Consider the following 22,106-nt stretch of genomic DNA (forward strand, 5'->3'; position numbering starts at 1 on the left):
CCCCCCAGCACATTAGGAGTGTCTGTAGACATTACCTGTGCTGCAATCTGAGCAGAGTGCAGAAGACAGCCTTTCCTTTTGTTCTTGTCTGTGGCTGTAACCTTTGTTTGCTGACTTTCCTTTTATTTTTGTTGAGGAAGTTCCTCTGGGCTGTATTGGTAATCAGGTGGGGGGAGGACTGAGGCTAATCACCCCACTTACTGTTGGAAGGCTGGCTGGGGAGATTTGAGCTTAAGGGACAATCATAATGGGGCAGATAAAAGCAGGTCTCAGATAAAATACAGGTCGGGAGTGCGTTAGAGGGTGATAAGTTATGTTTGTAGTACTTTTTTCTGGTTGTATTTAACCTAATATTCCTGGAGGAAACAAAGTTTATGACGCTGTTCTCTTTCCTTTTAGTCGTATGCTCTTGTCGTTACTTTTGGATATTTCAGCCAGTTGGGACCAAATTTTAGAACATTTTTGAAGTAATGTCAAAAGATTGTTGAATTTCTGTATGTTTTCTGGAAAAATCATGCCTCAGTACAGGAGGGATGTCTACTGAGAGGAAAGCAGGAGGAAGTTACGTTTCCTCATAGGGAGTGTTGTGTATGTTCCTTGAGCTACACATGTCTCCTCTACTTGCCCAATGGGCTGTGAATCAAGAGCGTGACAGAGGAGCACAAAATGAATGTATAGGAAGCCAGGTATAGTCAGTTCTGCTGCTAATGAAATGATTAAAAAAGTAAGGCTTTGCAGAAGAGCAACTCAGAATGCAAGATCTCACAGTTTAACTTGGCCTTCATTTTTGAAGAGGCCCTATTATGGCGAAGTCTGACCCAAAATGTATGCTTTTGAAGGAGTTAAATATGCTTGAACAGTTTGAGAGGAAGGAGTAGAAGGACAAGTGGGTAGAAGTATCTTCTTGAAAGTGGAAGGTTTTTTTCCCTGTTTGGAAATAAACATTACCCTTAGTTTTTGCAATTCAAATGCAGAATTTTCTAACGCTGGTCTGAGAGAAAGAGGAAACAAAAGAAACTGGCAGAAATGAAAGTGAAACAATCTCGTTCCTTCATTTTGTGAGCCTAAAATGAATTCTACAATAGTGAAATCAAAGCTGATTTTAAACATTTTTAATTTGATTATTGTAGGTACATATAGGCTTAATTATTTGCTAGAGTTTGAGGTCAGATGGTATCTTGTCTGACCTCAAGCTGTTGTATTTCAGCCAGATTATTTTTCTACCAAGAGCCAAGAGTTGATCTAGATTTAAGAGGAGCAACTGGCACTGTACGTTTAGAAAGCAGGGGAATCTGAGTCCCCTCTAACACCAGGATACTGAGTAAATGAAATATGCTGAAATTATTTCAACATGTTAATCATATTCCACTTTGCAGACGCAGGTGAAAAACTGTTTTTGTTGCCAGCTTGCCTGGGAGAAAATTCTTCCTTGATTCAAGGTCTGGCAATTTGGTATGAGCCTGAGCTTGTGAATAAGACATGCCATCCAGGTTTCTAGAAAGATGCCACCTCAGCACTGATTCACTCCACTCCAGTGTTTTGTTTCCAACCATGTTATTGTTTTCGGAGGCACTCCTTTCCCTCCTCCCATTTCCCTCTCATATGTAGATGGCCAATATCTGACAGAGGAGGAATGATCTTTTAGAGACTGCCTTGAGTTTAGTAGTGATCTCTTTCTTTTGTTTTTCATGTTAATCTTAATTATTTGGTTTATTTTGCAGTTTTTTGTGAGATGGTAATGTAGCTACTATTGAGTGTGTTACAGCACTTTGGATTATTTTTTGTTTGCTGTATCATTTCAGTATTAAAGAGCAAAAGAAAAAAAGCAAAAAAAACCCCCACAATTACACCACTACTGTTACTGCACTTGCAGTTCAGATTCTTAATCTTTTTTATTTTTGTACAAAAGATTCTTGTCTTACAAAATTTCATGACTCTTTATGCATATTTCTCAGGAATAAAGAATATATCTGCTTTTTAACCATAACTACCTGCATTTGATTACACTCACTCTCTTAATATGTAATGTTATCACAGTATTCAGTTTATTAGGTGGGTTGTAGTTTTTACTAGCCGTTTCCTTAGTTGTTTTTTTCCCCCGTCACATTTATCCATTTGATTAAATCTTATATATTCTGTTTGAATATATGTGTATTATATTGAATGGATGAGATCAAATCATTTGAGCCTACAGTAGAACTTTAGTGGATTTTTTTTTTTTTTTAACCTTCTTGCAAAATATGAATCTAACAATTGAGCACTTACAAAAATCAGAGCAAAATGAAGCCCCACTTTTCCTCCAATGCCAGAGTTTCATGGTAGCTTTTAGCTGGAACTGGTGCCAAGAGAAGTTGTCTCCACCCTACTAGTTGTTTGTTATTACCAGCTCCTGCTCCTCCTCCTCCCTTGTGCCAGCTTTATGTTAAGCTGGATTGGTTTTCTGGTTTTGGTCACTGCAGAACTGCACAGGGGAGGAAGCAGCCTGAGGAGTGGGAGTAAGTAGCTGGGGTTGGAGAAGGGGTGTTACTGCTCCTGTCAGAGTTGGTGCTGACCTATGCTGCTCTGCAGTGGACGTGGAAGTGTGGCCTCGATGTGTTCCAGTCCAGAGTTGAAGGGTCATGTAGGTATCAGAAATGAACCAGAAATGAAAGTGGAATTGATATTTGTGAGGTTTGGGGTTTTTTCCCCCTCTTCAGGTTGAGCATCTAAACCAAGGGATAGTTTATAATTTGAAAAATCCTACTCTCCTTTCTCTTTTAGTTACATAAAATTCACAGTAGAGTACAGTTTAAAGATAGCAATATCCTGTACGTGGCTATAACATCTCCCCAGCCTATAGAGCAGTGCTTTATACTGGTGGTCAGAGACTAGAATAATTTAGCCAACCTCAGGGGACCCTGGGCTCTTCTTACCACCCCGAGGCTTGAGCAGCACTGGTACAGGTGGGTAGTTCCTGCTGCTGAGCTAGTAAGAATTGCTGTAGGAAAGACTGACTACAATCCAAAGGCAAGTGCTATTTAATCTTTTAGATTTTTGGTCTTTGACTTTTGGTCTGGAATTAAGAGCCAGGTGTAATCAGAAAATAGTTGTAATAGTAACTAAATGTATTTGTGAGATAAAATACTTAGCCATTGGAATGAATTTAGGAATATGATTTTTTTTTTTTCTTTTTCCGGTTTTATATTTTACTGCAGGCTGAGATGCTAATGTTAACTTCATGAAAATTCTTATGGGTTTTGTTTGTTTGATTTTCATTTTTGAAAGCTACATATTTTCAATTATGTCTATAGCTCAAGATAATAATTTTTAGTATGTGCTTTGTGTCCTGAAGTATTGTCTGATTTGTGTCTCTTTAAAGTAAGAGAGAGATAGTAACTACATTATATAGCCTAGAAAAAAAAATTACTGTCCTTTATACTGGTATTACTCAGAAAGTGTTTTTTTAGCCAGACATTTTAATCTGATCCTTCCTTCTGCTTATTATTTAAGTATAAAAGTACAGTGTAATACTTCTAATAGCTGTAATTAATTGACTTTTCTATTATTCCTTCACTAAATAAGCTACTTATTTTGATGGGTTCTCTAAAACCCAGAAATTTCCATGGATTGTGCTTTTACTTAGCAAATATGTAGCTGGACCAGAAAGAGAGAAAAACTCTGATCTCCATATCTTGCTATAGTTTTAGAGAGTTTATTTTCTTCTATGTCTAATACTTCATTCTAATAATTTTTAATTGCAATCTTGAGGTTATTAAAAAAATAAATCAAAGCTCTTGTACGTATTCCCTCTTCTTTTTCTATATTGGGGAGAGTAATTCCTTACAAACAGACCCACTTACTCAGGCTTAGCTATCTATTGGAAAAACAGTCTTTGGGTTGTCTCCAGCATAAAGCTCAGATGACATACCACCTAAAGGACTGACGTTTAGATAAATAAAGTTAATCTGCAGCTAAACAAAATATTTACTATTGGTGGGTTTTTTGGCTAAGCAAAATCTTATTTAATGGGTGGCAGTTAATTTATATAAGAATCGTATGTGTCAGAAATTTGCTTAAGTATCTGTGGATACAGGTGATAGGGTCAAGTTTATTATTAATATCTTGGTCTGTATTTTTAAATACTTCTTAAAAATCATTTAATAAAATGGAGTTTGCTTGCTGGAAACTGAATTAGTTTTCTGTAGTGGCTAATTTGAGCTGTATGTTTATTGAGTGGTATTTTTTAGATGTGTTGAATTTTTTTCTTTTTTTTTTCCAGTGTAGTTGCAGACATCTTGGTTCTTGGTTTTTTCAGAAAGCCAAAAATAGGAGGGAAAGAAAAAAGCAAGCTGTTGGCAGGTTTATCACTGAGTGTTTTTTACCATGTTCTGCCATTTTCTGTCTCTTCATATCCCCTCCTCTTTATATAGAAGTCAAGATGATCAAAATTTTCATGAGTTTTACTTTAATATGGAATGTATTATGAAAATTCACTTATGCCTGTGGGGGGAACATGCTTCCTAAAATAATTTGTAGTTACACTTCTCTTTAGAGAGGTTTATTTTAATGCGTTGTCTACACAGAGCTTTGATATTTTTCCTCTAGTTTAAAAATGTCTATCATTATTTCTTCAGTAGACAATCAGCTACGATCCTTGCCTGCACAGTGGATTTAAAATCAACTGCAAATTACTGAAGAATTGCACTTCAAGTGGTCTCAAGAGACAGGAGAAGCAGGTCTTCACTATAATGGAAGAGGCCAAGAGCTCAAAGAATGGAAATCATGACCCAAGGAAGTCTGTCCGTCTTGTCTGTGAGGAGGGCAAAGCAATCAAAGTTACAAATAATCAAAATTATAAACATAATAGAAATGACAAATCTGTGAAGGATGTTGGGAGAAGTTCTCCAAGTGGGAATAGCAGCAAAAAAAGTAAACAAAATGATGTTTGTTCTGAAAAACAAGGAGAAAATAAATCATGCAAAGTAAATAGTTGTATTCCTGGAACTAAAGATATGGGGTCAAATGTTCAGGATCGAAGTCACGGAAAAGCAAAAAAATTTTCTAATTTATCATCAGCAGTGGAAAACCTGAAACAGACAAAAGCTCAACCAGTGGCAGAAAACTTTCCAGGCTCCCCTGTTTCAGGGAATGGGGTCAGTACAGAAAGTTTAACAGCTACACAAAAAGTGAAACTGCTGTTGGAAAATCCTCTGGGTGTTCGTACTTTAAAGACTAGTGTTGATCAGACTGGTGACCCTGGTAAGACTGCTTCAGATCAAAGAAGAATGGAACATAAGCCTGATGACTTCAGTGAGTATTATTCAATACTGCTTTATTAAATTTTCTTCTGGTAAAATTGTTAACAATCTGAAATGGGCTTTGAAATGTTTCTATTTGCATACTTTTTTTCACATATAGTAAGTTGCTGATTGCATTTAGAGAGAAGATACTATTAATACAAGCATATTACTTAGAGAATAAGAGATTATGTTAATAACTGGACTTTTTTCTCATGCCTAAGACTTAAACATCTTTGCAAGATACTTATAGTGTGTGTGGGTTTGTGAGTATAGTGTCTTGGGGGGGGGAACCCTTCCTAATATTATAGCTGTCATTTCTGTAAGTGGCAATTACTGCTTTTCAGAAAGATTGGGGGGCATGAAATCTACCATAAAAGGGTTTTTTTGTAGGTGAGGAGGAAATATTTACCTTTTTTTTTTCTGTGGTTGTTGTGCTCTTTTTATTACTGAAAATGTTTAAAATATGTTTCGGCAGGTGACTTTGATTTAGGGAGCTCTGGAATATGTAGCATCCATCAGTGGTTACTCTTATGAGTATTCAGTTCTTATACATATTTTTCAATTTCAGAATTAAATATGTGGATCAGACTTTGTCTCACTGCAGGTTAACTCCTTAGTTCAGGATTTGTCACAATTTTTTGGAATGCATTTTTTTTTTTTAATAAAAATGCTGTTTTAAGACAGTATGTCAGTGCAGACCTTCTGTTTGAAGTATTTCCCACTACTGCAACAGCTACAGCAGTTGTATGGCAACACTAGGAAAATATTAAGGGGCTTCTTTGTTTTTTTTAGCTATCTTAATAAAATTTAACAGGAAAAACAAGTTGAAATGGCAGCATCCTGTGATCAGTCAGCTCTTTGTAGACCACCATCATGTACTGTAGGGACCATCTGTCACTGAGAAACCAGGACTTGAAAACTTGCTCTGTTTTGATTCCTAGCTCGTCTAGGGGCACAGATCTTATTTGAAAGGAAAGAAAAAGTTTAACAAAAAACCCCTAACCAAATAAATCTCACTTTTTCTGATGTAAAAACTACTGGAATAATGTAAGATGTAGATGTTTGTGCAGATTAGTGGGCTATGAACAATTCATAGGCATCTGGAGGAACTGGCCTTTCAGAACTGACCGGCATGTTTCTGAGCAGCAGCGTTCCAGAGCTCTGTGGTTGCTGGCCGTGGGCGGCGAGGTGTCACGGTGTGTTCAGATGTAACTCCAGCAGCCTTCTAAATCATGAGGTTGAAATGCCTGATGACTGGCTCTGTAAGATCATTTGGGTGAATGTCTTTAAGGCAGTTCTGTGACTCTTTCATTAACAAAATGTGTTGTGTAAAAAAAATGTAAGCCTAATATTTCTTATTTTTGTTGTAGTAGAGCATCGGGATCTTGTGTACTCAGTTCTGCATAACAAAAAAACCCCCTTTGTTGCCTTGGAAAAACTTAATAGAGACTGTGAAGTTATGAATGAAACACGGAATGAATCTGCCATTTTTTTCCCCCTTTAATAGCACTCTTAGTAGCAGGCTAGTCTCTGAAGTCTCTCCAAAATACTGATTAACATACTGGCAAGATTTTAACATATAAGATGATTTTGTCCAAAACTGGAATGGAGCTCTAATTTGTGTCCAGTTCCTTAGTGGGATGCTCTTAACTGCTCTGTACCCTAACTTTCACTTTTCCTCTCATTAAGTTACTCTGAAGAAAACAGTTATCTCTTTCTCTAGGTAAAATAAAGAATTCTGAATCGACTAAAGAACATGCCTTGGAAGCTGATTATTTAGAAAACACTGCTGTTATTGATGAATCTAATCTGACAGCTGAACAGCAACTAGGATTGAAACAAGCTGAAGAACGTCTGGAAAGAGATTATATCTCCCGACTTGAAAAAGTAGGTTGAGTTACTTATCAGATAATAAAGAAAATGGGTGTCTTCTTTCATTATCATCACCATGTATCTGGTTGGGTGTTATTTCTACTAGAGCCTGTTGCCTCTGTTTCTTTCTTCTTTATAATGAATCACTGTAGTGATCTAAGATATTATCCCTAGTAGTTGACTAGTCATTCATTGTGGCAGATGATGCGGATTGAAAATTTAGCGTTCCTTTTGTGGCATATGTAGCTTTGTAGAACAGTATTCTTTAATTCTACAGATCTAAAGGTTTACAGTTCCATTGACCTAAGATTTTTCTATGAAATCTGGTTACCTGGATCAAAAGGAACTTTGTGCTGTCCTCAGTATATTAGCCTTCCACCAGTCTGTCACCTGTATTGAACATGACTCCTTTAAAATGTTTGTCTAAACTGTTCTTAATATTATCTCCAGTGAAACAAATTTCAAAGTCAGTATAGGTAACCCAGAAGTTTGTCTTAATGTCTAACATAAGCGTCTCTTGCAGCATTTTAATCCCTCATATGTTGTCCTAGGAAAATAAACATAAGTTTATTACTTCTTTTCAGCAACTTTCTGCACATTTGAAGATCATTACCGTTCCTGAAGTCTTACCTTCTTTAGACTCTGCTCTTTGTTCTTCAGTCGTAGGATTTTTTAGTTACTGGTTCATTTTTTGCTTTTCTGTAGGCATCCATCGTGTATCTGGTATCCAAAATTGGACATAAAATTTCAGCTAAGGTCTTACATATAAAGAGGAAAACTATTTATTCATCTGTCTGAAATACAGCATTTCTGTTTAGCTTTTTCAGCAGCAATAGGAGTTGGCTTGTAGCTTGACCAGCAGTAATTCCCATATCATTTTCCTAAGAAAAGCCCAACCAAATGTACCTAACCCTGTATTTTTTGCAGTTGATAATACCTATGGAGGAAAATTACTTTGCTTTTGATACTTTTTAATTGCGGCTTGTTTGTTCCATTTCTCTAATTTATTGTGATTGCTGAATTTTTGTCATCTTACATCTTCTGTAACTTCTCCCAACTTGTTGTCTGTCACATTTGTAGTCAGTACACTCTCTATTGCATTTCTTGTCTTCAACAAAAATAGGAATGTTTCTGACCCCAGAAGGACCCCAGTTGAAAAGTACTTGACACCCTTTTAGACTGGTGGGGAACTAGTCTAGGTATGTGTGCTCTGAGGACAGTTTTCTGAGAAGTTTTGCTCCCACCTTACTGTTCTTTATTTAGATAGTATTTATGGTCTCCTTTTGAGGCTGATACTATGACAAGTGACAAAAACTTTGTAAAATTCAAGATACAACATCTGCTGCTGCTTATTCAAGCCCTATGATTTTATCCTTAAAAAAGCAACCCTAAAATTGGTTTCGAGAAATTTGTTTATAACAGATCAGTTTGTCACCTATGACCTGTTTTTATTTGTTTATTAATAACAGTTTATTACAGTATTTTTCTGGATGATAATTCTGACTGCTCTCTAATTCCTTGGCTCATCCTCTTTAGCCTATTAAAGATATTCTCAGGTTTCTCGTTCCTAGTGATCTGGAACCTTCCCATTCTCTGTGAGTTCTTTAAAATACAACTGGCTCTGAGATGGGTTAGCTCCCTGAATATCCAAGAACAAATTTAATGAAAGCTGGTTTGTTTGGATGCAGTTATCTTTCTCAAGTACTAGTCTGTAGGTTTTTTTGCCTTGCTACTTTGAGTTCTTGCCCCTTTCATTGTTGTTAAGTGTAACTAGATGATTAAAAAAGGCTTTACAATAAAGGCAAAATAAAAGGCGTTGCATGAGTCAACCTTTCTGGCAACAGCTGTTGACATAATACTGCAGATGAGTATTGAAATACCCAATTTTTAAAAACATTATTATTGCTGTTATGAATACAGTCTTGGAAGAATGGTAAAATATTTTTTTGATCTACTTCAGTCATCAGATATTGAATACTTGAGTCTTCCAAGCTAGCCAAATGTAACTGTCTATAAATTGTTTTCTGAATGGGTGTTTGATTTCATCTTACTAGGTACCTGTCTCATAGGAAAGAAGGATTAAGAGAATTATTAATAAAAGCATAATGACCATGTTAATTTAAAGTGATATTTACCCTGAAGTTGGAGGGTATCAGACTTTTTTTTTTTTTTCCACCCCGAAGCAAAAAATTAGATTCAGTAAGTGGAAAAACTTGCCCAAATTTAGCAGTCATTTAGGTTTCTGTATAGTAAGTCAAATTTGTTTAACTGATCTATAGTCCATCTTAGTGTCTTAAAATGGTGTTCTCCATTCATTTTTATGTCACTGTTTAAACATCTGGTGTTTTCAGTATACTTTCGGTTTTAGTAAATATAGATGTATTAGAATTAGGTTGAAAATGTTAGGTGGGGTTTTTTCTCTTGCAGTTATAAGCGATAGCAGTTACTGGAAAAATGCTAAGTAGTCTGGAGGAAAACTAAGGCTTTTTGTTGGGGCCGTTGTCTTCGCAGTGAGTGTATCAAGAGGTTTCCAATCTCTATAGCTGTGTTTTATTAGAGCAAGAAAATACAACTGCAGGATGAGAATTAAAACAGAGTATTTGCAAACAACCCTTCATCTTTTCAGAGGTAGTCCTTTCTGCCTTTTAGTTTAGTAGTTCTGTGTGGTTTCCTGGTTGAATAAACTCCACAGTATCCCCTCTTGGACCCTAGGAAAACAGTGATCTCCCCCCTGCACCCCAATCATCTTCTGAGGCTTGGCTGCTTCTTGCAGACTCTCAGGGGTCTCCCACGTGGCAGATCTTCATTTGTGTACTCCATCTCTTCCAGCATGACAGTACAAAAAGGTGCTTGTTTTGCGTGTTTCTCCAATTGTGAGCATCCCAAATTATTCATTGAAATAGAAGAATCTTATCCCTTTTCAGAGGATCCCACATTATCCAGAGTATAGTCAGAAACTGGCGATCTTCCTCCTTGTTGGCCAGCCACACCCTTTTTAATAGAACAAAAAATGTAGTACTTGCACAGGACGCTGTGAATATGCTCGCCAAACAACAACACCATCTGTCATGACATGTATGGTAGATAATATGATGAATACTTCCCATTTTCTCATCAGAGAAAGGAGGATAGATGCTGAGATTTAATAAATCTATAGTTATTAAAAGCTTGAGCTGACAAGGGAATGGCTTACTGGCCTTTAGGTCAGCATTAAGAGGCATAAACTCTTCAGTCTTAATCTTGCCTCACTAAAATTTACTGAGAAGTGTAATATTCAAGTCATCTTACTTCCTTTCCTCGCTTTGCCCACTTGTCATACAGGTAAAAATCCATTTCCACTGTGTTTATTGAAGATTACTTAGAGTTTGCAAAGCACCTTGACATTACAAGTGTTACATAATTGTTAAATACAATATATTATTCAAAGACTTGAGTTTTTCAGACACTATTGGCAGAAACGTTTTCTTTTAATCTATGGCCGTTTTTCCTCAGCGCTCCCCAGAATACACCAACTGTCAGTATCTATGCAAGCTCTGCTTAGTTCACATTGAAAATATCCAGGGAGCTCACAAGCATATTAAAGAAAAACGTCATAAGAAAAATATAATGGTAAGTTAAATAAAATTTTGACCTTTTTTTTTTTTCTGTTGTTTTTCCTTCTGTGTTTTGTTGTTTTGGTTTTTTTTGGTTATTTTAAAAGATTTTTTTTTTATGTGCGATGTTTGCTTTGGTCATCTTCATATAGGTGAAAGTTTGTGTGTGGAGCAGAGATACACAAATTTCTGTTATTTTTTTTCTGTTTGAGAGGAAAGGCTTGATGATCTGTCCAGGCAGAGAGAAAAGAACATTTTTGGTCATTGCTTCTGAATTAGTGTCTCCGAGTAGTGGGCAGTTCATCAGACTTTTAGTAACAGAATGAAAGGTAACTTTGAGAAACACATTTAGTTTTTCTGTTTCTGCCAAGTAATATCATTGGTAGGAAGATCACGAGGGACTGGAGGTGGGATTGGGGATGTTGTTTGTTTTTTTTCATTTTTGTCTCATGTGAAGTTTTTGTCTATGTCCTTTCTGTGATGGGTAAGTGGAGTGGATAGTATGTCTAGACTGTATAAAGAGTTAAAGTAGGGAGGGATTCAGTTCCTGACATCATCTCCCTGGATTTACGTGTTTAATATGGAAAACAATTCTAAGGCTTTCAAAGAGAAAAAGTTTCCTTATCAGATACCGTGACTGTTTGCTTTGCTTTAACAAAATGTTACATACATGAAATCCAGGAAAAGGTGCAGAGATTTTCTTGCCAACCCAGTTTTGTAAATGCTATGAAGAGTTACAAATTCTCTAGTATGTAGGGTTTTGTGATTCAGAAGGTTAAAATTACTCTTCCTACAACTGTTCCCCCAAGTCAATCCCCCCTCCAGTCAATTACTGCTGTTTCCATGTATTTCTTACCATACTTCTTTTTGTAATTAGTGATCTAATTCTATCATATATGCAAGCCATCACCTGGAAAACTCTGAATGCCGTAAATCCATTACATTTCAGAAAGTAATATATTTATATTATGTTCAGTTATTTGAAAAGGATTCTGATTCACTTGCTGTCTACTGAATTGCATCACGGAAAAAAAAATAAACAGCAACAAACCAGTCCCACGTTTGATAGGGAAACACTTCATACCATGCTTTTCATCTGGGCATGGAGATAAAAATTGAGGAATGAGGTACCACTGAATGGAAATGCTAGAGGACAGGCAGCAGTTTCAGTTTTTAACACTTGTCTTCAGATAGCTTTATGTTGTGTGCCACATTACAGTGATAAGTGGTATGTAACTGTCTAAATGTTACTTCATAAAATATACCTATTTACAGCTCTAACTATGAGATACATGACTGCCAAATAAGCTTAGCAGCAGCCATGGCTTCCCCACTCAAGAAGAACCCTAAAGAAGTGACATTAAAAAACCCACAGCCCTTTAAAAATGTGCATATTCTTTCTTAAGCTAAATTTGTTCAAATAAGAGCAGAAGAGTTGAGAGATGCAGCCTAGAACTCACCAAACACTTCAATACTGGACAGTGTTTTCTTAGTGCATAATTTTTTTTCTGGTTATAATTTATTTCTGTTGTCAGTCATATTTAATTTAGTCGATGAATTTGTGAAACAAGTGATTGTTGTACTTACTCCCAAATGATGCATCTGACATATTTCTTGCTGTTGGATTAAATTGATTACAATTTGATGCACTAAAAATAGCACTTTCTGGCACCAGCTGTTTAGACAGCAGTGGGACTCACCAAAATTTCTTGGAGCTACAAATACTTTTGCTGCCTCCGATATCTTTCCTTCAGGTACAATCCAGTCTGAAAAAAAATCTGTGTGACTCTAGAAAAACTTTCTCAGCTCAGTTACTTTTATTATGTAGGAACAATTACAGCTCTTCATTTCCTTGGATTAATTCTGTTTCAAAACTGTCAGAAAATGTGGTTCAGGAATGTAACACAGCAGACTTCCTCCCCAGTTGCCAGCTGTGAAACAACATGTTCTCTTCCAAACACTGAGCATCTACTGTCATTTCTGTGAGCCACACTATATTATATTTGCCAGTTAGGCCAGGGAGAGTTCCTGCTTTTGAAAGTGTTTGGTCAGGACACCATATAAATAGCACTCAGACAGCAAACAGGACATTCTGATATCATGCAATAGTATGAGATAACCTTTTTCTCTTAAAATATCAGTTTTTACTTTTATCATCCAACAATTATTCAGGAAAAACAAGAAGAAAATGAGTTGCGTGCCCTCCCACCCCCCTCTTCTGCACAGTTGGCTGCTCTGAGTTTTACTCTCATTGAGGCAGCAAATGAACAAGGCATATCAGATGATGACTTCAGAATTCGTCAAGAAATTGTAAACGAGATGGAGAAAATTATTCAGCAGCCTTTACCAGGTATTCATAGTATTCTCCATTTTCTTTAGGTGAAAATTTTTCTTTTCATTTGTTTTTACACAGACTTTGATACCTGAATTAATGCATTTGGGGTTAAATTATTTTTATATTATTCAATATTAATGAATACCGGCATTTTAATACAGACTGGCAGTTGATTTTCAAGGAGGTAGCAAACCTACAAAAGGAAGAAAATATGGTTGTGCTTATTTTTGCTTCTTTCATGTATGAGTTTATTGAAGCTATTGGTCCTCTTTACAGTGATGATTTCTGATGAAGATTGGAAATTTCCAGGGCATGAAATGCTTCTTTCCTGGTTGTTTTTAAAGCCTCAGCCACTGAGGATCTCCCTCAGGCTCTAGTCCTATGAACCTTTCCACCTATACCTTACTTAGCATTATTGAGTATCTGTGGCTGTTAAGTAGAGGATTTTTTTTCCCCAAGTGCACTTAATTAAACTAATATAAATATAGCAGGAGGGAAAAATGAGGAGTTTGAAATGTTTTTTTTTTTCCTACCAGTCCTTCAGTTGTTTATAACATCTTTCAGGGCAGATAAAAGTTGTATAAGGCAATTTGGTTTTAGAGCCCAGTTTTAAGAAAAAAACCTAGATGTCAGCTATGAGTGATTTTGGTAAGTATATGAGACATTTTCAGTACTTAATTGTAATCTGAAATATCTGCACATAACAATCAGTAACTGTTCATTAAAACAAGTCATTGAAATCAACAAGGGTTATTGTTTAACAGGGATTTCTTCTCATGTATATTTATGGTTAATGGATCCTAAAATGAGGAGAGGTGTCCTTTGAGATCAACTATAGCTTCTCAAAGTCTCTGAAATTGTCTTAAATGGGTCAACATTTACTTAACATTTACTTGACCACATATAAATATCATACCTCAGCTGCATTTTTCTTGAGTGCTTTGTGTTGATTAAAAATAAGAATAATTTAGAGAAAATAAAGTCTGAGTAGGTTAAATGCTTAGTCCCATTTTTTTTGCTTCAGTGGATCAGTAAAGTTCAGTGTATTGATAAAGCTTGTAAAAATTATCTGGTAAAAGTTGAATGGTAGTCTTCTTCCTCCTTCCCCTTCAGAAGTACAGTATTCCAATTGGACACGATAAACATTCAAATCCACTTTATACAACTGTTGGAAAATAAAATAATACAAATAATATAACAATAAAATAATCTAGTATTTGCTTCTTTGCAGTGATCTCCAAGCATCTCCTATAGTTTGGGAAATGGAGAACTGATTTTTGGAGCTACAGTAATGTTGACATTATGTTAACAATGGTTTATTTTTCAGTGAATCTGAATAGAAGATAGTATTAATCTCATTGACAGAAAATAAGCCTTCAAACTTTTAATTTCGTCTATTGAAACTGGATTGATATTCTGTACTTTCTTTTATTTTAGAAATACCTTCCCTTTGCTCTATGAAAATACGGTAGTAAGAAAGGTTTTTGTTTGTTGTTTGCAGGGTAATCAGCTTTAGTTTTTGGAGCTATAGTAAATACATGCTTAAACATAAGGTGTTGAACAGAACAGGGCTTTTTAGGGTGTAGGTTTGCTAATCTGTTTACCCTATAATACGGCCATATGTGGCTCCTAGTGCAAACTTCTGTTCTGACACGCTATTGAGTTTTCTACTGATAGTGTATTGGCATAAGACAAAGGAAAGGAAATTAATTACTTTTACATAAATACTCATGAAAATGACTGTGTTAGTGTTACTCGGCTGACTGACTTGTTTGGACTGATGAGCTGATGTGGAGGTGTAGTAGTAGTGGAGGGGGAGTCTGTAGTAGTAAATGACAAATTGTTATTCCCCTTTTCAAAGCCTACTGTGCTTTAGTGAATGTGTTTCCTAACTTGTAAATCAGGAAAAAATTAATTCATGTGCAGTGTAGAAAAGATGTGATGTTCTGTCATGGTTTTCTCTTGAGCTCTCATTAGAACTATGCAAAAATTCTTACTGCTATGAAAAGCCATTGGAAGTAATGACAATGTTTATTATTATTATTATTATTATTTTAACCATGCAGAAATTTCCTTTGAGAGGGATAGTTTGTAAGTAGTGGAAAATAGAGAAAGGATTGTTTGAAGCTGTGTATGTATAAGATTTAATTTTTAAGAATTATTTTGTTGTGGTTCTGTTTGAGACAGTTTGATTAGAACACAAATAAAAGTACTAATTAAAAATAAAAGAAAAAACGCTCTTCACTGTGAGGCTGGTTGACCACTGGCACAGGTTGCCTAAAGAGGTTGTGGATTCTCCATCCTTGGAGATTTTCAAAACTCAACTAGACGCAGTTCTGGACAACCTGCTCTAGGTGACCCTGCTTGAGCCAGAATGTTGGATTTGGAAGGGATTGAGAATAGTTTCAATTTTCAGCTGACAAATATGTCAGAGCCATATATATTACAGGAAAGTTTTAATCTACAAAAATTATATCATGAAGTGAGTTAAATTATTGTTTATGGAGTGGAATGACATTTTTCATTATATTCAAATAGTTACTTTCTAATTAGTTTAGATCTGTTGTACATCTCTGCAGGAAAGGAACTGTATTAACTATAAAACCACTTACTAAATGGATACTGTACTTTGTGTCTTGAATTATAATTAATTTATGTTTTATCTGCATGTTTTGAAATGCATTGTGCATAGGAACTTGCTAATGTAATAGACTGTAGCACATATAAAAATTTTGTGACAAAAGTGTATGAAGCAACAAAGAATTTTATAATTGGCTAACTGCTGCAGTGAGATCAAGTTAACAAAAGCTGTTAAACAAAATCCTGCTCTGAGATGGTGACAGTTACTACTATTTTGTATTTAATTTTATTTTAAGAATAAACAAAACTAAAGCTGCATTACAAACTACTTTAAAACGGCTTGAAAAATTTTGGACATTTGGTAATTACACTGAATTACCCATTTTCCTGTGATGCTGTGTTATGGAAATGACTAGCCTTCACAGGAGTGAGGAAGTGGTTCACTTATTTTTTAATCTGGGAGCACCACTTGGAAGTACAGTATCTAAAGCAAGGTATGCATTATCCATTAAATAATAATTTATTTACTAGCTGTTAAATAATTATGTTTCTCTCTCTTCCAGACTGTTCACTGAGGATGTATGGCTCCTGTTTAACTAGATTTGCTTTTAAGACCAGTGATGTTAACATTGACATCAAATTTCCCCCTAAGGTGTGTGGGTATTACCTTGTATTATCTAAGACTGTTTTTTATATCAAGGCCATCAACACTTATTTCTACTCCATTGCTTTCCTCTCCTGTTGGGGCATATGGTGTTAGAATAGCACAAAGCATATAATCTTGATTTGGTGTCAGGTGTGATATGAATCAACTGGATAAAGTTTTCATTGCTTATGAGATAACTTTAAATCTGTATTTTCAGACAATCTTATGTGAGCCTTTTTAAAATATTTTGAGTAAGAGTTGAAGCAATATGAAAATAGTTGGCTTTGGATAAGTGCGCTTTTATGTGGTCATGATTCAGACAGTAAAATCTTCTAGTCCTTTGTTTCCTCCCCCTCCTTTCAAAGATGGGGCTAAAAGTGACAATTTTCCTTTTATGTTTTAGTCACTTGCAAGCAGATGTCACATCCCAGTTTACAGTTTACTGTGGTACAGAATTTCTGCAGAGCAGTATAAATGCCTTTAAATATTGAAGTTGTTGGTTCGTATTTAGAATGTGATATTAGCAGCTTAAGAGGCACATCCACTGAATTTACGTGGGTTTTTACTGTATGTGTTAACAGTGGAATTCAAGATACCTGGTTTTGGTACATACTTACACGTAGCATTTTGGAATTACACTGCAGTTAGGAAGGAGAATTGAGCCCTTATTCAAACAATTGCATGTGGAGTGTACCATGTCATTTTTCTACAAAGGCTCAAAGGTGGTGCTAACTTTTAGCTTTTCTTTAAACTGTTCATGACTTACCTTTGAAACATCACTTAAATTGATTTCTGGGGAGAAATAAAACATTTAGAAATAATAACCTTTAAAAACCCTTGAGAAAGTACTGACATGAAATTCTTTACTGTTGTGCATTTCTGGTGGCATATGTTGACATTGAAATTTTTGAATACATGGCAAGTATTTTGTTTTAACTTTATGCAGTCTGTTAATATGTAACTAGAACAGAAGTATTAAGGAAAAGTGTAGGCTGAAAGAAGGCTGGCTAATATATTTACTAGTACTTGCTTTTAGTGGTGCAGACAGATACAATTAACTCTTTCGTTAATACTGACACGATTGCACTTTTGTGAAAGAACATAGTGTTACTAGTTTTGCAACCTAAGTAGTTTTAAACAAAGTGTAAAATAAAATAGGTTAGGCTGAATAATGTAACCTGCCCTAATTTTGTTTTAGATGAGTCAACCAGATGTTCTGATACAGGTGCTTGATATCTTGAAGAACAGTGGTGAGTTTCGGTTGCATCTCATTTCTATTTAATTAACATGCCAACTGCTGTTCAGTTATTTTTATGCTTCATTTGTCTGTAAAGTGAAAAAAGTGAATTAGTTTTCAACTAAAGTATCTGAGGTGTTTTTATGAATGTGATTTTTTTATGAATACCAGTTCTTGTGTAAGTGAGAGATGAAAACCTGCAGCAGGAGAGTGGCAGCCCAGGTAGTACAGTTCACATTGCCAGAACTTATGGTAATAGTGTTAGATACCAGGTCAAAAAGTAATTAACTTTGTAGGAGAAATTCTAAGCAGTAAACCCAAAAGCCACTTTCTACTTGCATATGAACATCAGTGAGAACTATTACAAGACTTCTAAAACTTGCAGCCTCCTTGTTGTGTCAGGAAGTTGTCAAACCCTGTAATCCACACATCTTGAACCAAATGACACAAGTAGCATTGGACTTCTGATCCTTCAGGAAGTTTTGACAGATCAGCTCCATAAAATGGTTCTCAAACTAACCTGATGATTTGCAGAGATTCAACCTGGTGTCTTTCAAATATTGTAAAGACAAAAAGGTTCTAGAAGAGATGGCAGCCCAGTTTCCTGACAAGGGGTTTTCTTTTTTTTTCTTTTTTCTTTTTTTTTTTCCTTCTTTTTTCTTTTTCCTGCTGGCTGTGTGACACTGGTGATGAGCATCAAAAGTAATCAGAAAATATTGCTTACTGGTCAGCTACACAAGACTTAATTCGAGTTCGACTGTAAAAGTGTGGTATAAATTTAATACAGACACAGTTGGGCAAACTGTAAAAGACTTTAATAAATAGTGGGTTTTTTTCCTCCTTGCTTAGCTGTCTACTCAGATGTGGAGTCGGATTTCCATGCCAAAGTTCCAGTTGTCTTTTGCAAAGATGTTAAAAGGTACATGTTGTTGAAAAGGATTTTATACGAGATACCAATTTCTCCTATGCTTGTTCATAGCAGTTGATTGCCTGCATTACTGACAAGAAGTATTACTGTAACATTTAGTTAACATTCATGGTAAAAGGGAATTGCTCATACATGAAAATACAATCTAGAAAGAAAGCTTAGCTTTGGTTTTGTGCTCTTTAGTTGTAGGAATCTGAAAATACCTGTTCCACTTTTAGTTAAATAGGGAAAAGCAGAATGATTTTCAGTTGATACTTAAAATTTCTGCCAGCAGTTTAATCCAGGGCTTTAAAAACATTTTATAAGATACATATTGCCAGAAAGGACACATCATTTGACAGTTTCAATAAATTCCTAAGAAGTAGCAGCCTCCAAAATGAAACATGGTTGCTGCATGATGGCCATGGTGCTTTGACTGGCTAAAGGCATGTGATTGAAACTCTGGGGAAGTAAATGCAACAAGGGTGGGCGTATCTTTTCCTCTGTAGATTATGGAAATACCTTGTAAGTACAAAGAAAATATAAATAATTATTATGAGAAGTAAACCAAAAGTTTTTAGAGAAACTGTTTTATGGACTTACCAACTCTTATTATGCATCAGGCCTGGAGTTTTTAGTTAGTTAGTTATTTGGTATGTGAAGATACACATGGAATTTGAGTTGTGTAAGATCGCATAATTAAGTAATGGCAGAACTTAGAGCAAATACTTAATGAAGTTTTGTATTTTTAGCTGTAATGAACTTCTGTAAATTCTAGATCCAACTGATGATTTAATAGTAAAGAAAATGTGATTATATTCAGTAGCTTTTGTTTTTAAAAAGTTCAGGTTCTTATGTAGGGAAACACTGCTGAGTGTTTTAATTATGGTGGATGTGATGTCCCACCTCCCCCCTGCCCCAAGCATTATCTGTATAAACAAGGTGATGACTTTTTTTATCTGTTTTACATTTGTAATTGCAGTGGTTTGACATGTAAAGTAAGTGCTAGAAATGATGTGGCTTGCCTTACAACTGACCTGCTGGCTGCACTTGGTAAACTGGAGCCTGTCCTTATTCCATTGGTTTTGGCTTTCCGCTACTGGGCTAGAGTAAGTTTATAAATATTGAGGATAATTAAATATGTTTATTTCCTCTTTTAAGTACTGCATGCAATGTAATGTATAATATACAATAAATATGTTTGTAGAAAAGAACTTCATGCCTCTAGCTCACCTTAACAGGCCAGGATGAGGCTGAAGATTTTTGAAGATTTTGGTATGAAACTGTAAATACATAGGAAGGTTCCGCTATTCTGTTAGCAAGCTGTAATGCTGGTTCCTTAAAACTAGTTAATTGGTCCTTGAAAACCAGCACAATAGAGCAGTCGGGTCTTGCAAACTTTCTGCTGTTGAGGTCACATTGAAAGATGTTAACTTGCTCAAAGAAGTGTCTGCCTTCATACCCTGTTGTACTTTTTACATATGTCTATGATGATCACAGGAACCAAGTTACAGTGTTCACAGCCAGCATTTAAACTGTCTTGTAATAAATTTCTGAAATTGCTGGCAGGCCATACTTGACTTAGTGTCCTGGCTTTATTGAAAAATCAGTTGCACGATATTATTATTGTTGCTTGATTTAGCAAGGTGTTTTTACAAAAGTTCCTGTTCTGCAACGTATAAGTAATAGCAGTAGAAACTACAAAGAACTGTTCAAAGTCTTAATACATTTATTACATCTCTCTTGAGATCCTGTGGAAGAGATCAGTATCAGATTACAGCCAGATGCATGGGATCCCCATCTCCATACATGAGAGGCTGCACAGTAAAAATACCTGATACTTGACTGAAATTCTAAATAGGAACATAAATGTGTCCCACAGTCACAAAGATGAAACTGAAGAGAACATGTAATAAAGTAGTATAATTTAAGGCACTGTATGAATTACTATAATTTGCATTTTGTCTGTATGTGACATGACATGGCAGCTGCAGAAATAAAGGATTTTCTCTTTTGCTTTAGTGTGTATATCACATTTCTTTAATATTTGCCCTTTTATAATAGATTTTAAATTACAATGCTGGTGTTACATCAGAAAAGTAATGGTTTATTCTCTTACAGCTCTGTCACATTGACTGTCAGGCTGAAGGTGGGATTCCCTCATATTCTTTTGCCTTAATGGTGATATTTTTTCTTCAACAAAGAAAACCACGTATTTTACCATCCTATTTGGGCAATTGGGTAAGTGATTTGGTAATATAGTAACCTTATTGTTAAATTGTTGACATTATTTTTGTGTTCTTCAAGGTCATAATGATTGCCTAAGAAATCTGTAAATAAAATGCATTGGTACTTAATCCTCACACAGTTGATGCCTGATGATTCTGATGACTTTTAAAAAAGGGCAGGTACTATAGCCTGTGCAATTGTGTTAAGCTGTATTTTGAAGAAAAGGCAAATATTTTCTTCTTTAATTCTCTGTATTTATTTCTCTAACTTCAATTATTCTTGAGGGTGTTAAATATCACATTTGTCAGTGTTACTTTTGGTGAAAACTTTTGGTTGTATGTATTATATACAGTCTTGTTTCAGAGCTACTTTAATTGTTGTTAGATTGAAGGATTTGATTCAAAGAGGCCTGATGACCACCAGCTGAAAGGTGTAGAAGAGGAGTTTGTACGGTGGGAGTACAAACCACCAACAAATGGTGCAGCAAAAAACTCAGTTGGAGCGGAAAGTAAAACTAAAGTTGAACAACAGAAAGGTGGTGGCAAGAAGATAACAAGCTCGGAAGTGGACAGCCAAAGTAATGCAAAGGAGAAACAGGGCAATGTAAGTTATGCCTTTATTTCATTGAAAACCATATTCTATCTCTTACCACTATTTTTGATCTTTAAACAATATTGGATAAAACCAGGGGAAAAAGGGGAATTTTCATTTCTTACTGCAGTTGAGCATTCTTGTCCATGTGTTTCAGTCTCTTTTAGCATTCAAAACACCCCACCAGGTTTCACTGGGGCAACTGTGGTTAGAACTGTTGAAGTTTTACACACTGGAATTTGCTTTGGAGGAATATGTCATCAGCATACGGGTACAAGAACTCTTAACCAGAGAGAATAAAAACTGGCCTAAAAGGCGAATAGCCATTGAAGGTAGGATAATACCATTTTCTAGGTCTGTAGTCATCCTGCATTATCACCTTTAGTTACCTAATACTTACAAGTCTGACACAAGAAGTCTGGACAATAAATTAAATCAATAATTGGAAAGTAATATTTTTTGGTATATTCTGGCAGCTATTTAACCAGTTTAAAGACATTTTCTGTTCAGTACTGCTTTTTGCAATTCTGGTTCTTGAAATACGGAGTCTAAATTTGTCTCGCTATTCTCACCATTCTGTTCTTACTTCTATCTGTTTCATTCTTTCTTTTCTTTATAAGCCATTATTTATACCTTTTTAATAATCCTGATACTATGAATTTTTAGCACCTCTAGTTGCGTTTCCAAAACCCACAATGTATTTTGAGTGTTACCAGCTATCAGTTTGTTTCCTCTGACTGTAATGCAGAGTGAGCAGAGAGGTTAGCTCTGATGAGAATGAATTGGAGCAAATGCATCCAAGTAACACATACACAACACCCTCCCCCCCCCCCCCCC

The 22,106-nt window shown here is 35.6% G+C and overlaps 1 protein-coding gene across 2 annotated transcripts in view; it reads left to right on the forward strand.

The window, feature by feature from the left end:
• The first annotated feature begins 4,613 nt into the window (after positions 1–4,613).
• The window catches only part of TUT4 (terminal uridylyl transferase 4), a 41,574-nt gene continuing 24,081 nt past the window's right edge, over positions 4,614–22,106 (forward strand). For both annotated transcript variants that reach the window (XM_026853679.1, XM_026853677.1), the window contains exons 1-11: positions 4,614–5,289; positions 7,003–7,166; positions 10,644–10,760; positions 12,917–13,094; positions 16,223–16,311; positions 17,504–17,555; positions 18,392–18,461; positions 19,432–19,558; positions 20,571–20,690; positions 21,063–21,281; positions 21,427–21,601. In XM_026853679.1, the coding sequence (XP_026709480.1) occupies positions 4,728–5,289; positions 7,003–7,166; positions 10,644–10,760; positions 12,917–13,094; positions 16,223–16,311; positions 17,504–17,555; positions 18,392–18,461; positions 19,432–19,558; positions 20,571–20,690; positions 21,063–21,281; positions 21,427–21,601 (1,873 nt within the window). In that variant the 5' untranslated portion in view covers positions 4,614–4,727. The remainder of the gene's footprint in view (positions 5,290–7,002; positions 7,167–10,643; positions 10,761–12,916; positions 13,095–16,222; positions 16,312–17,503; positions 17,556–18,391; positions 18,462–19,431; positions 19,559–20,570; positions 20,691–21,062; positions 21,282–21,426; positions 21,602–22,106) is intronic.

Source organism: Athene cunicularia, assembly GCF_003259725.1.
Source record: "Athene cunicularia isolate RWA chromosome 8 unlocalized genomic scaffold, athCun1 chr8_part1, whole genome shotgun sequence".
Lineage (NCBI taxonomy): Eukaryota > Metazoa > Chordata > Aves > Strigiformes > Strigidae > Athene > Athene cunicularia.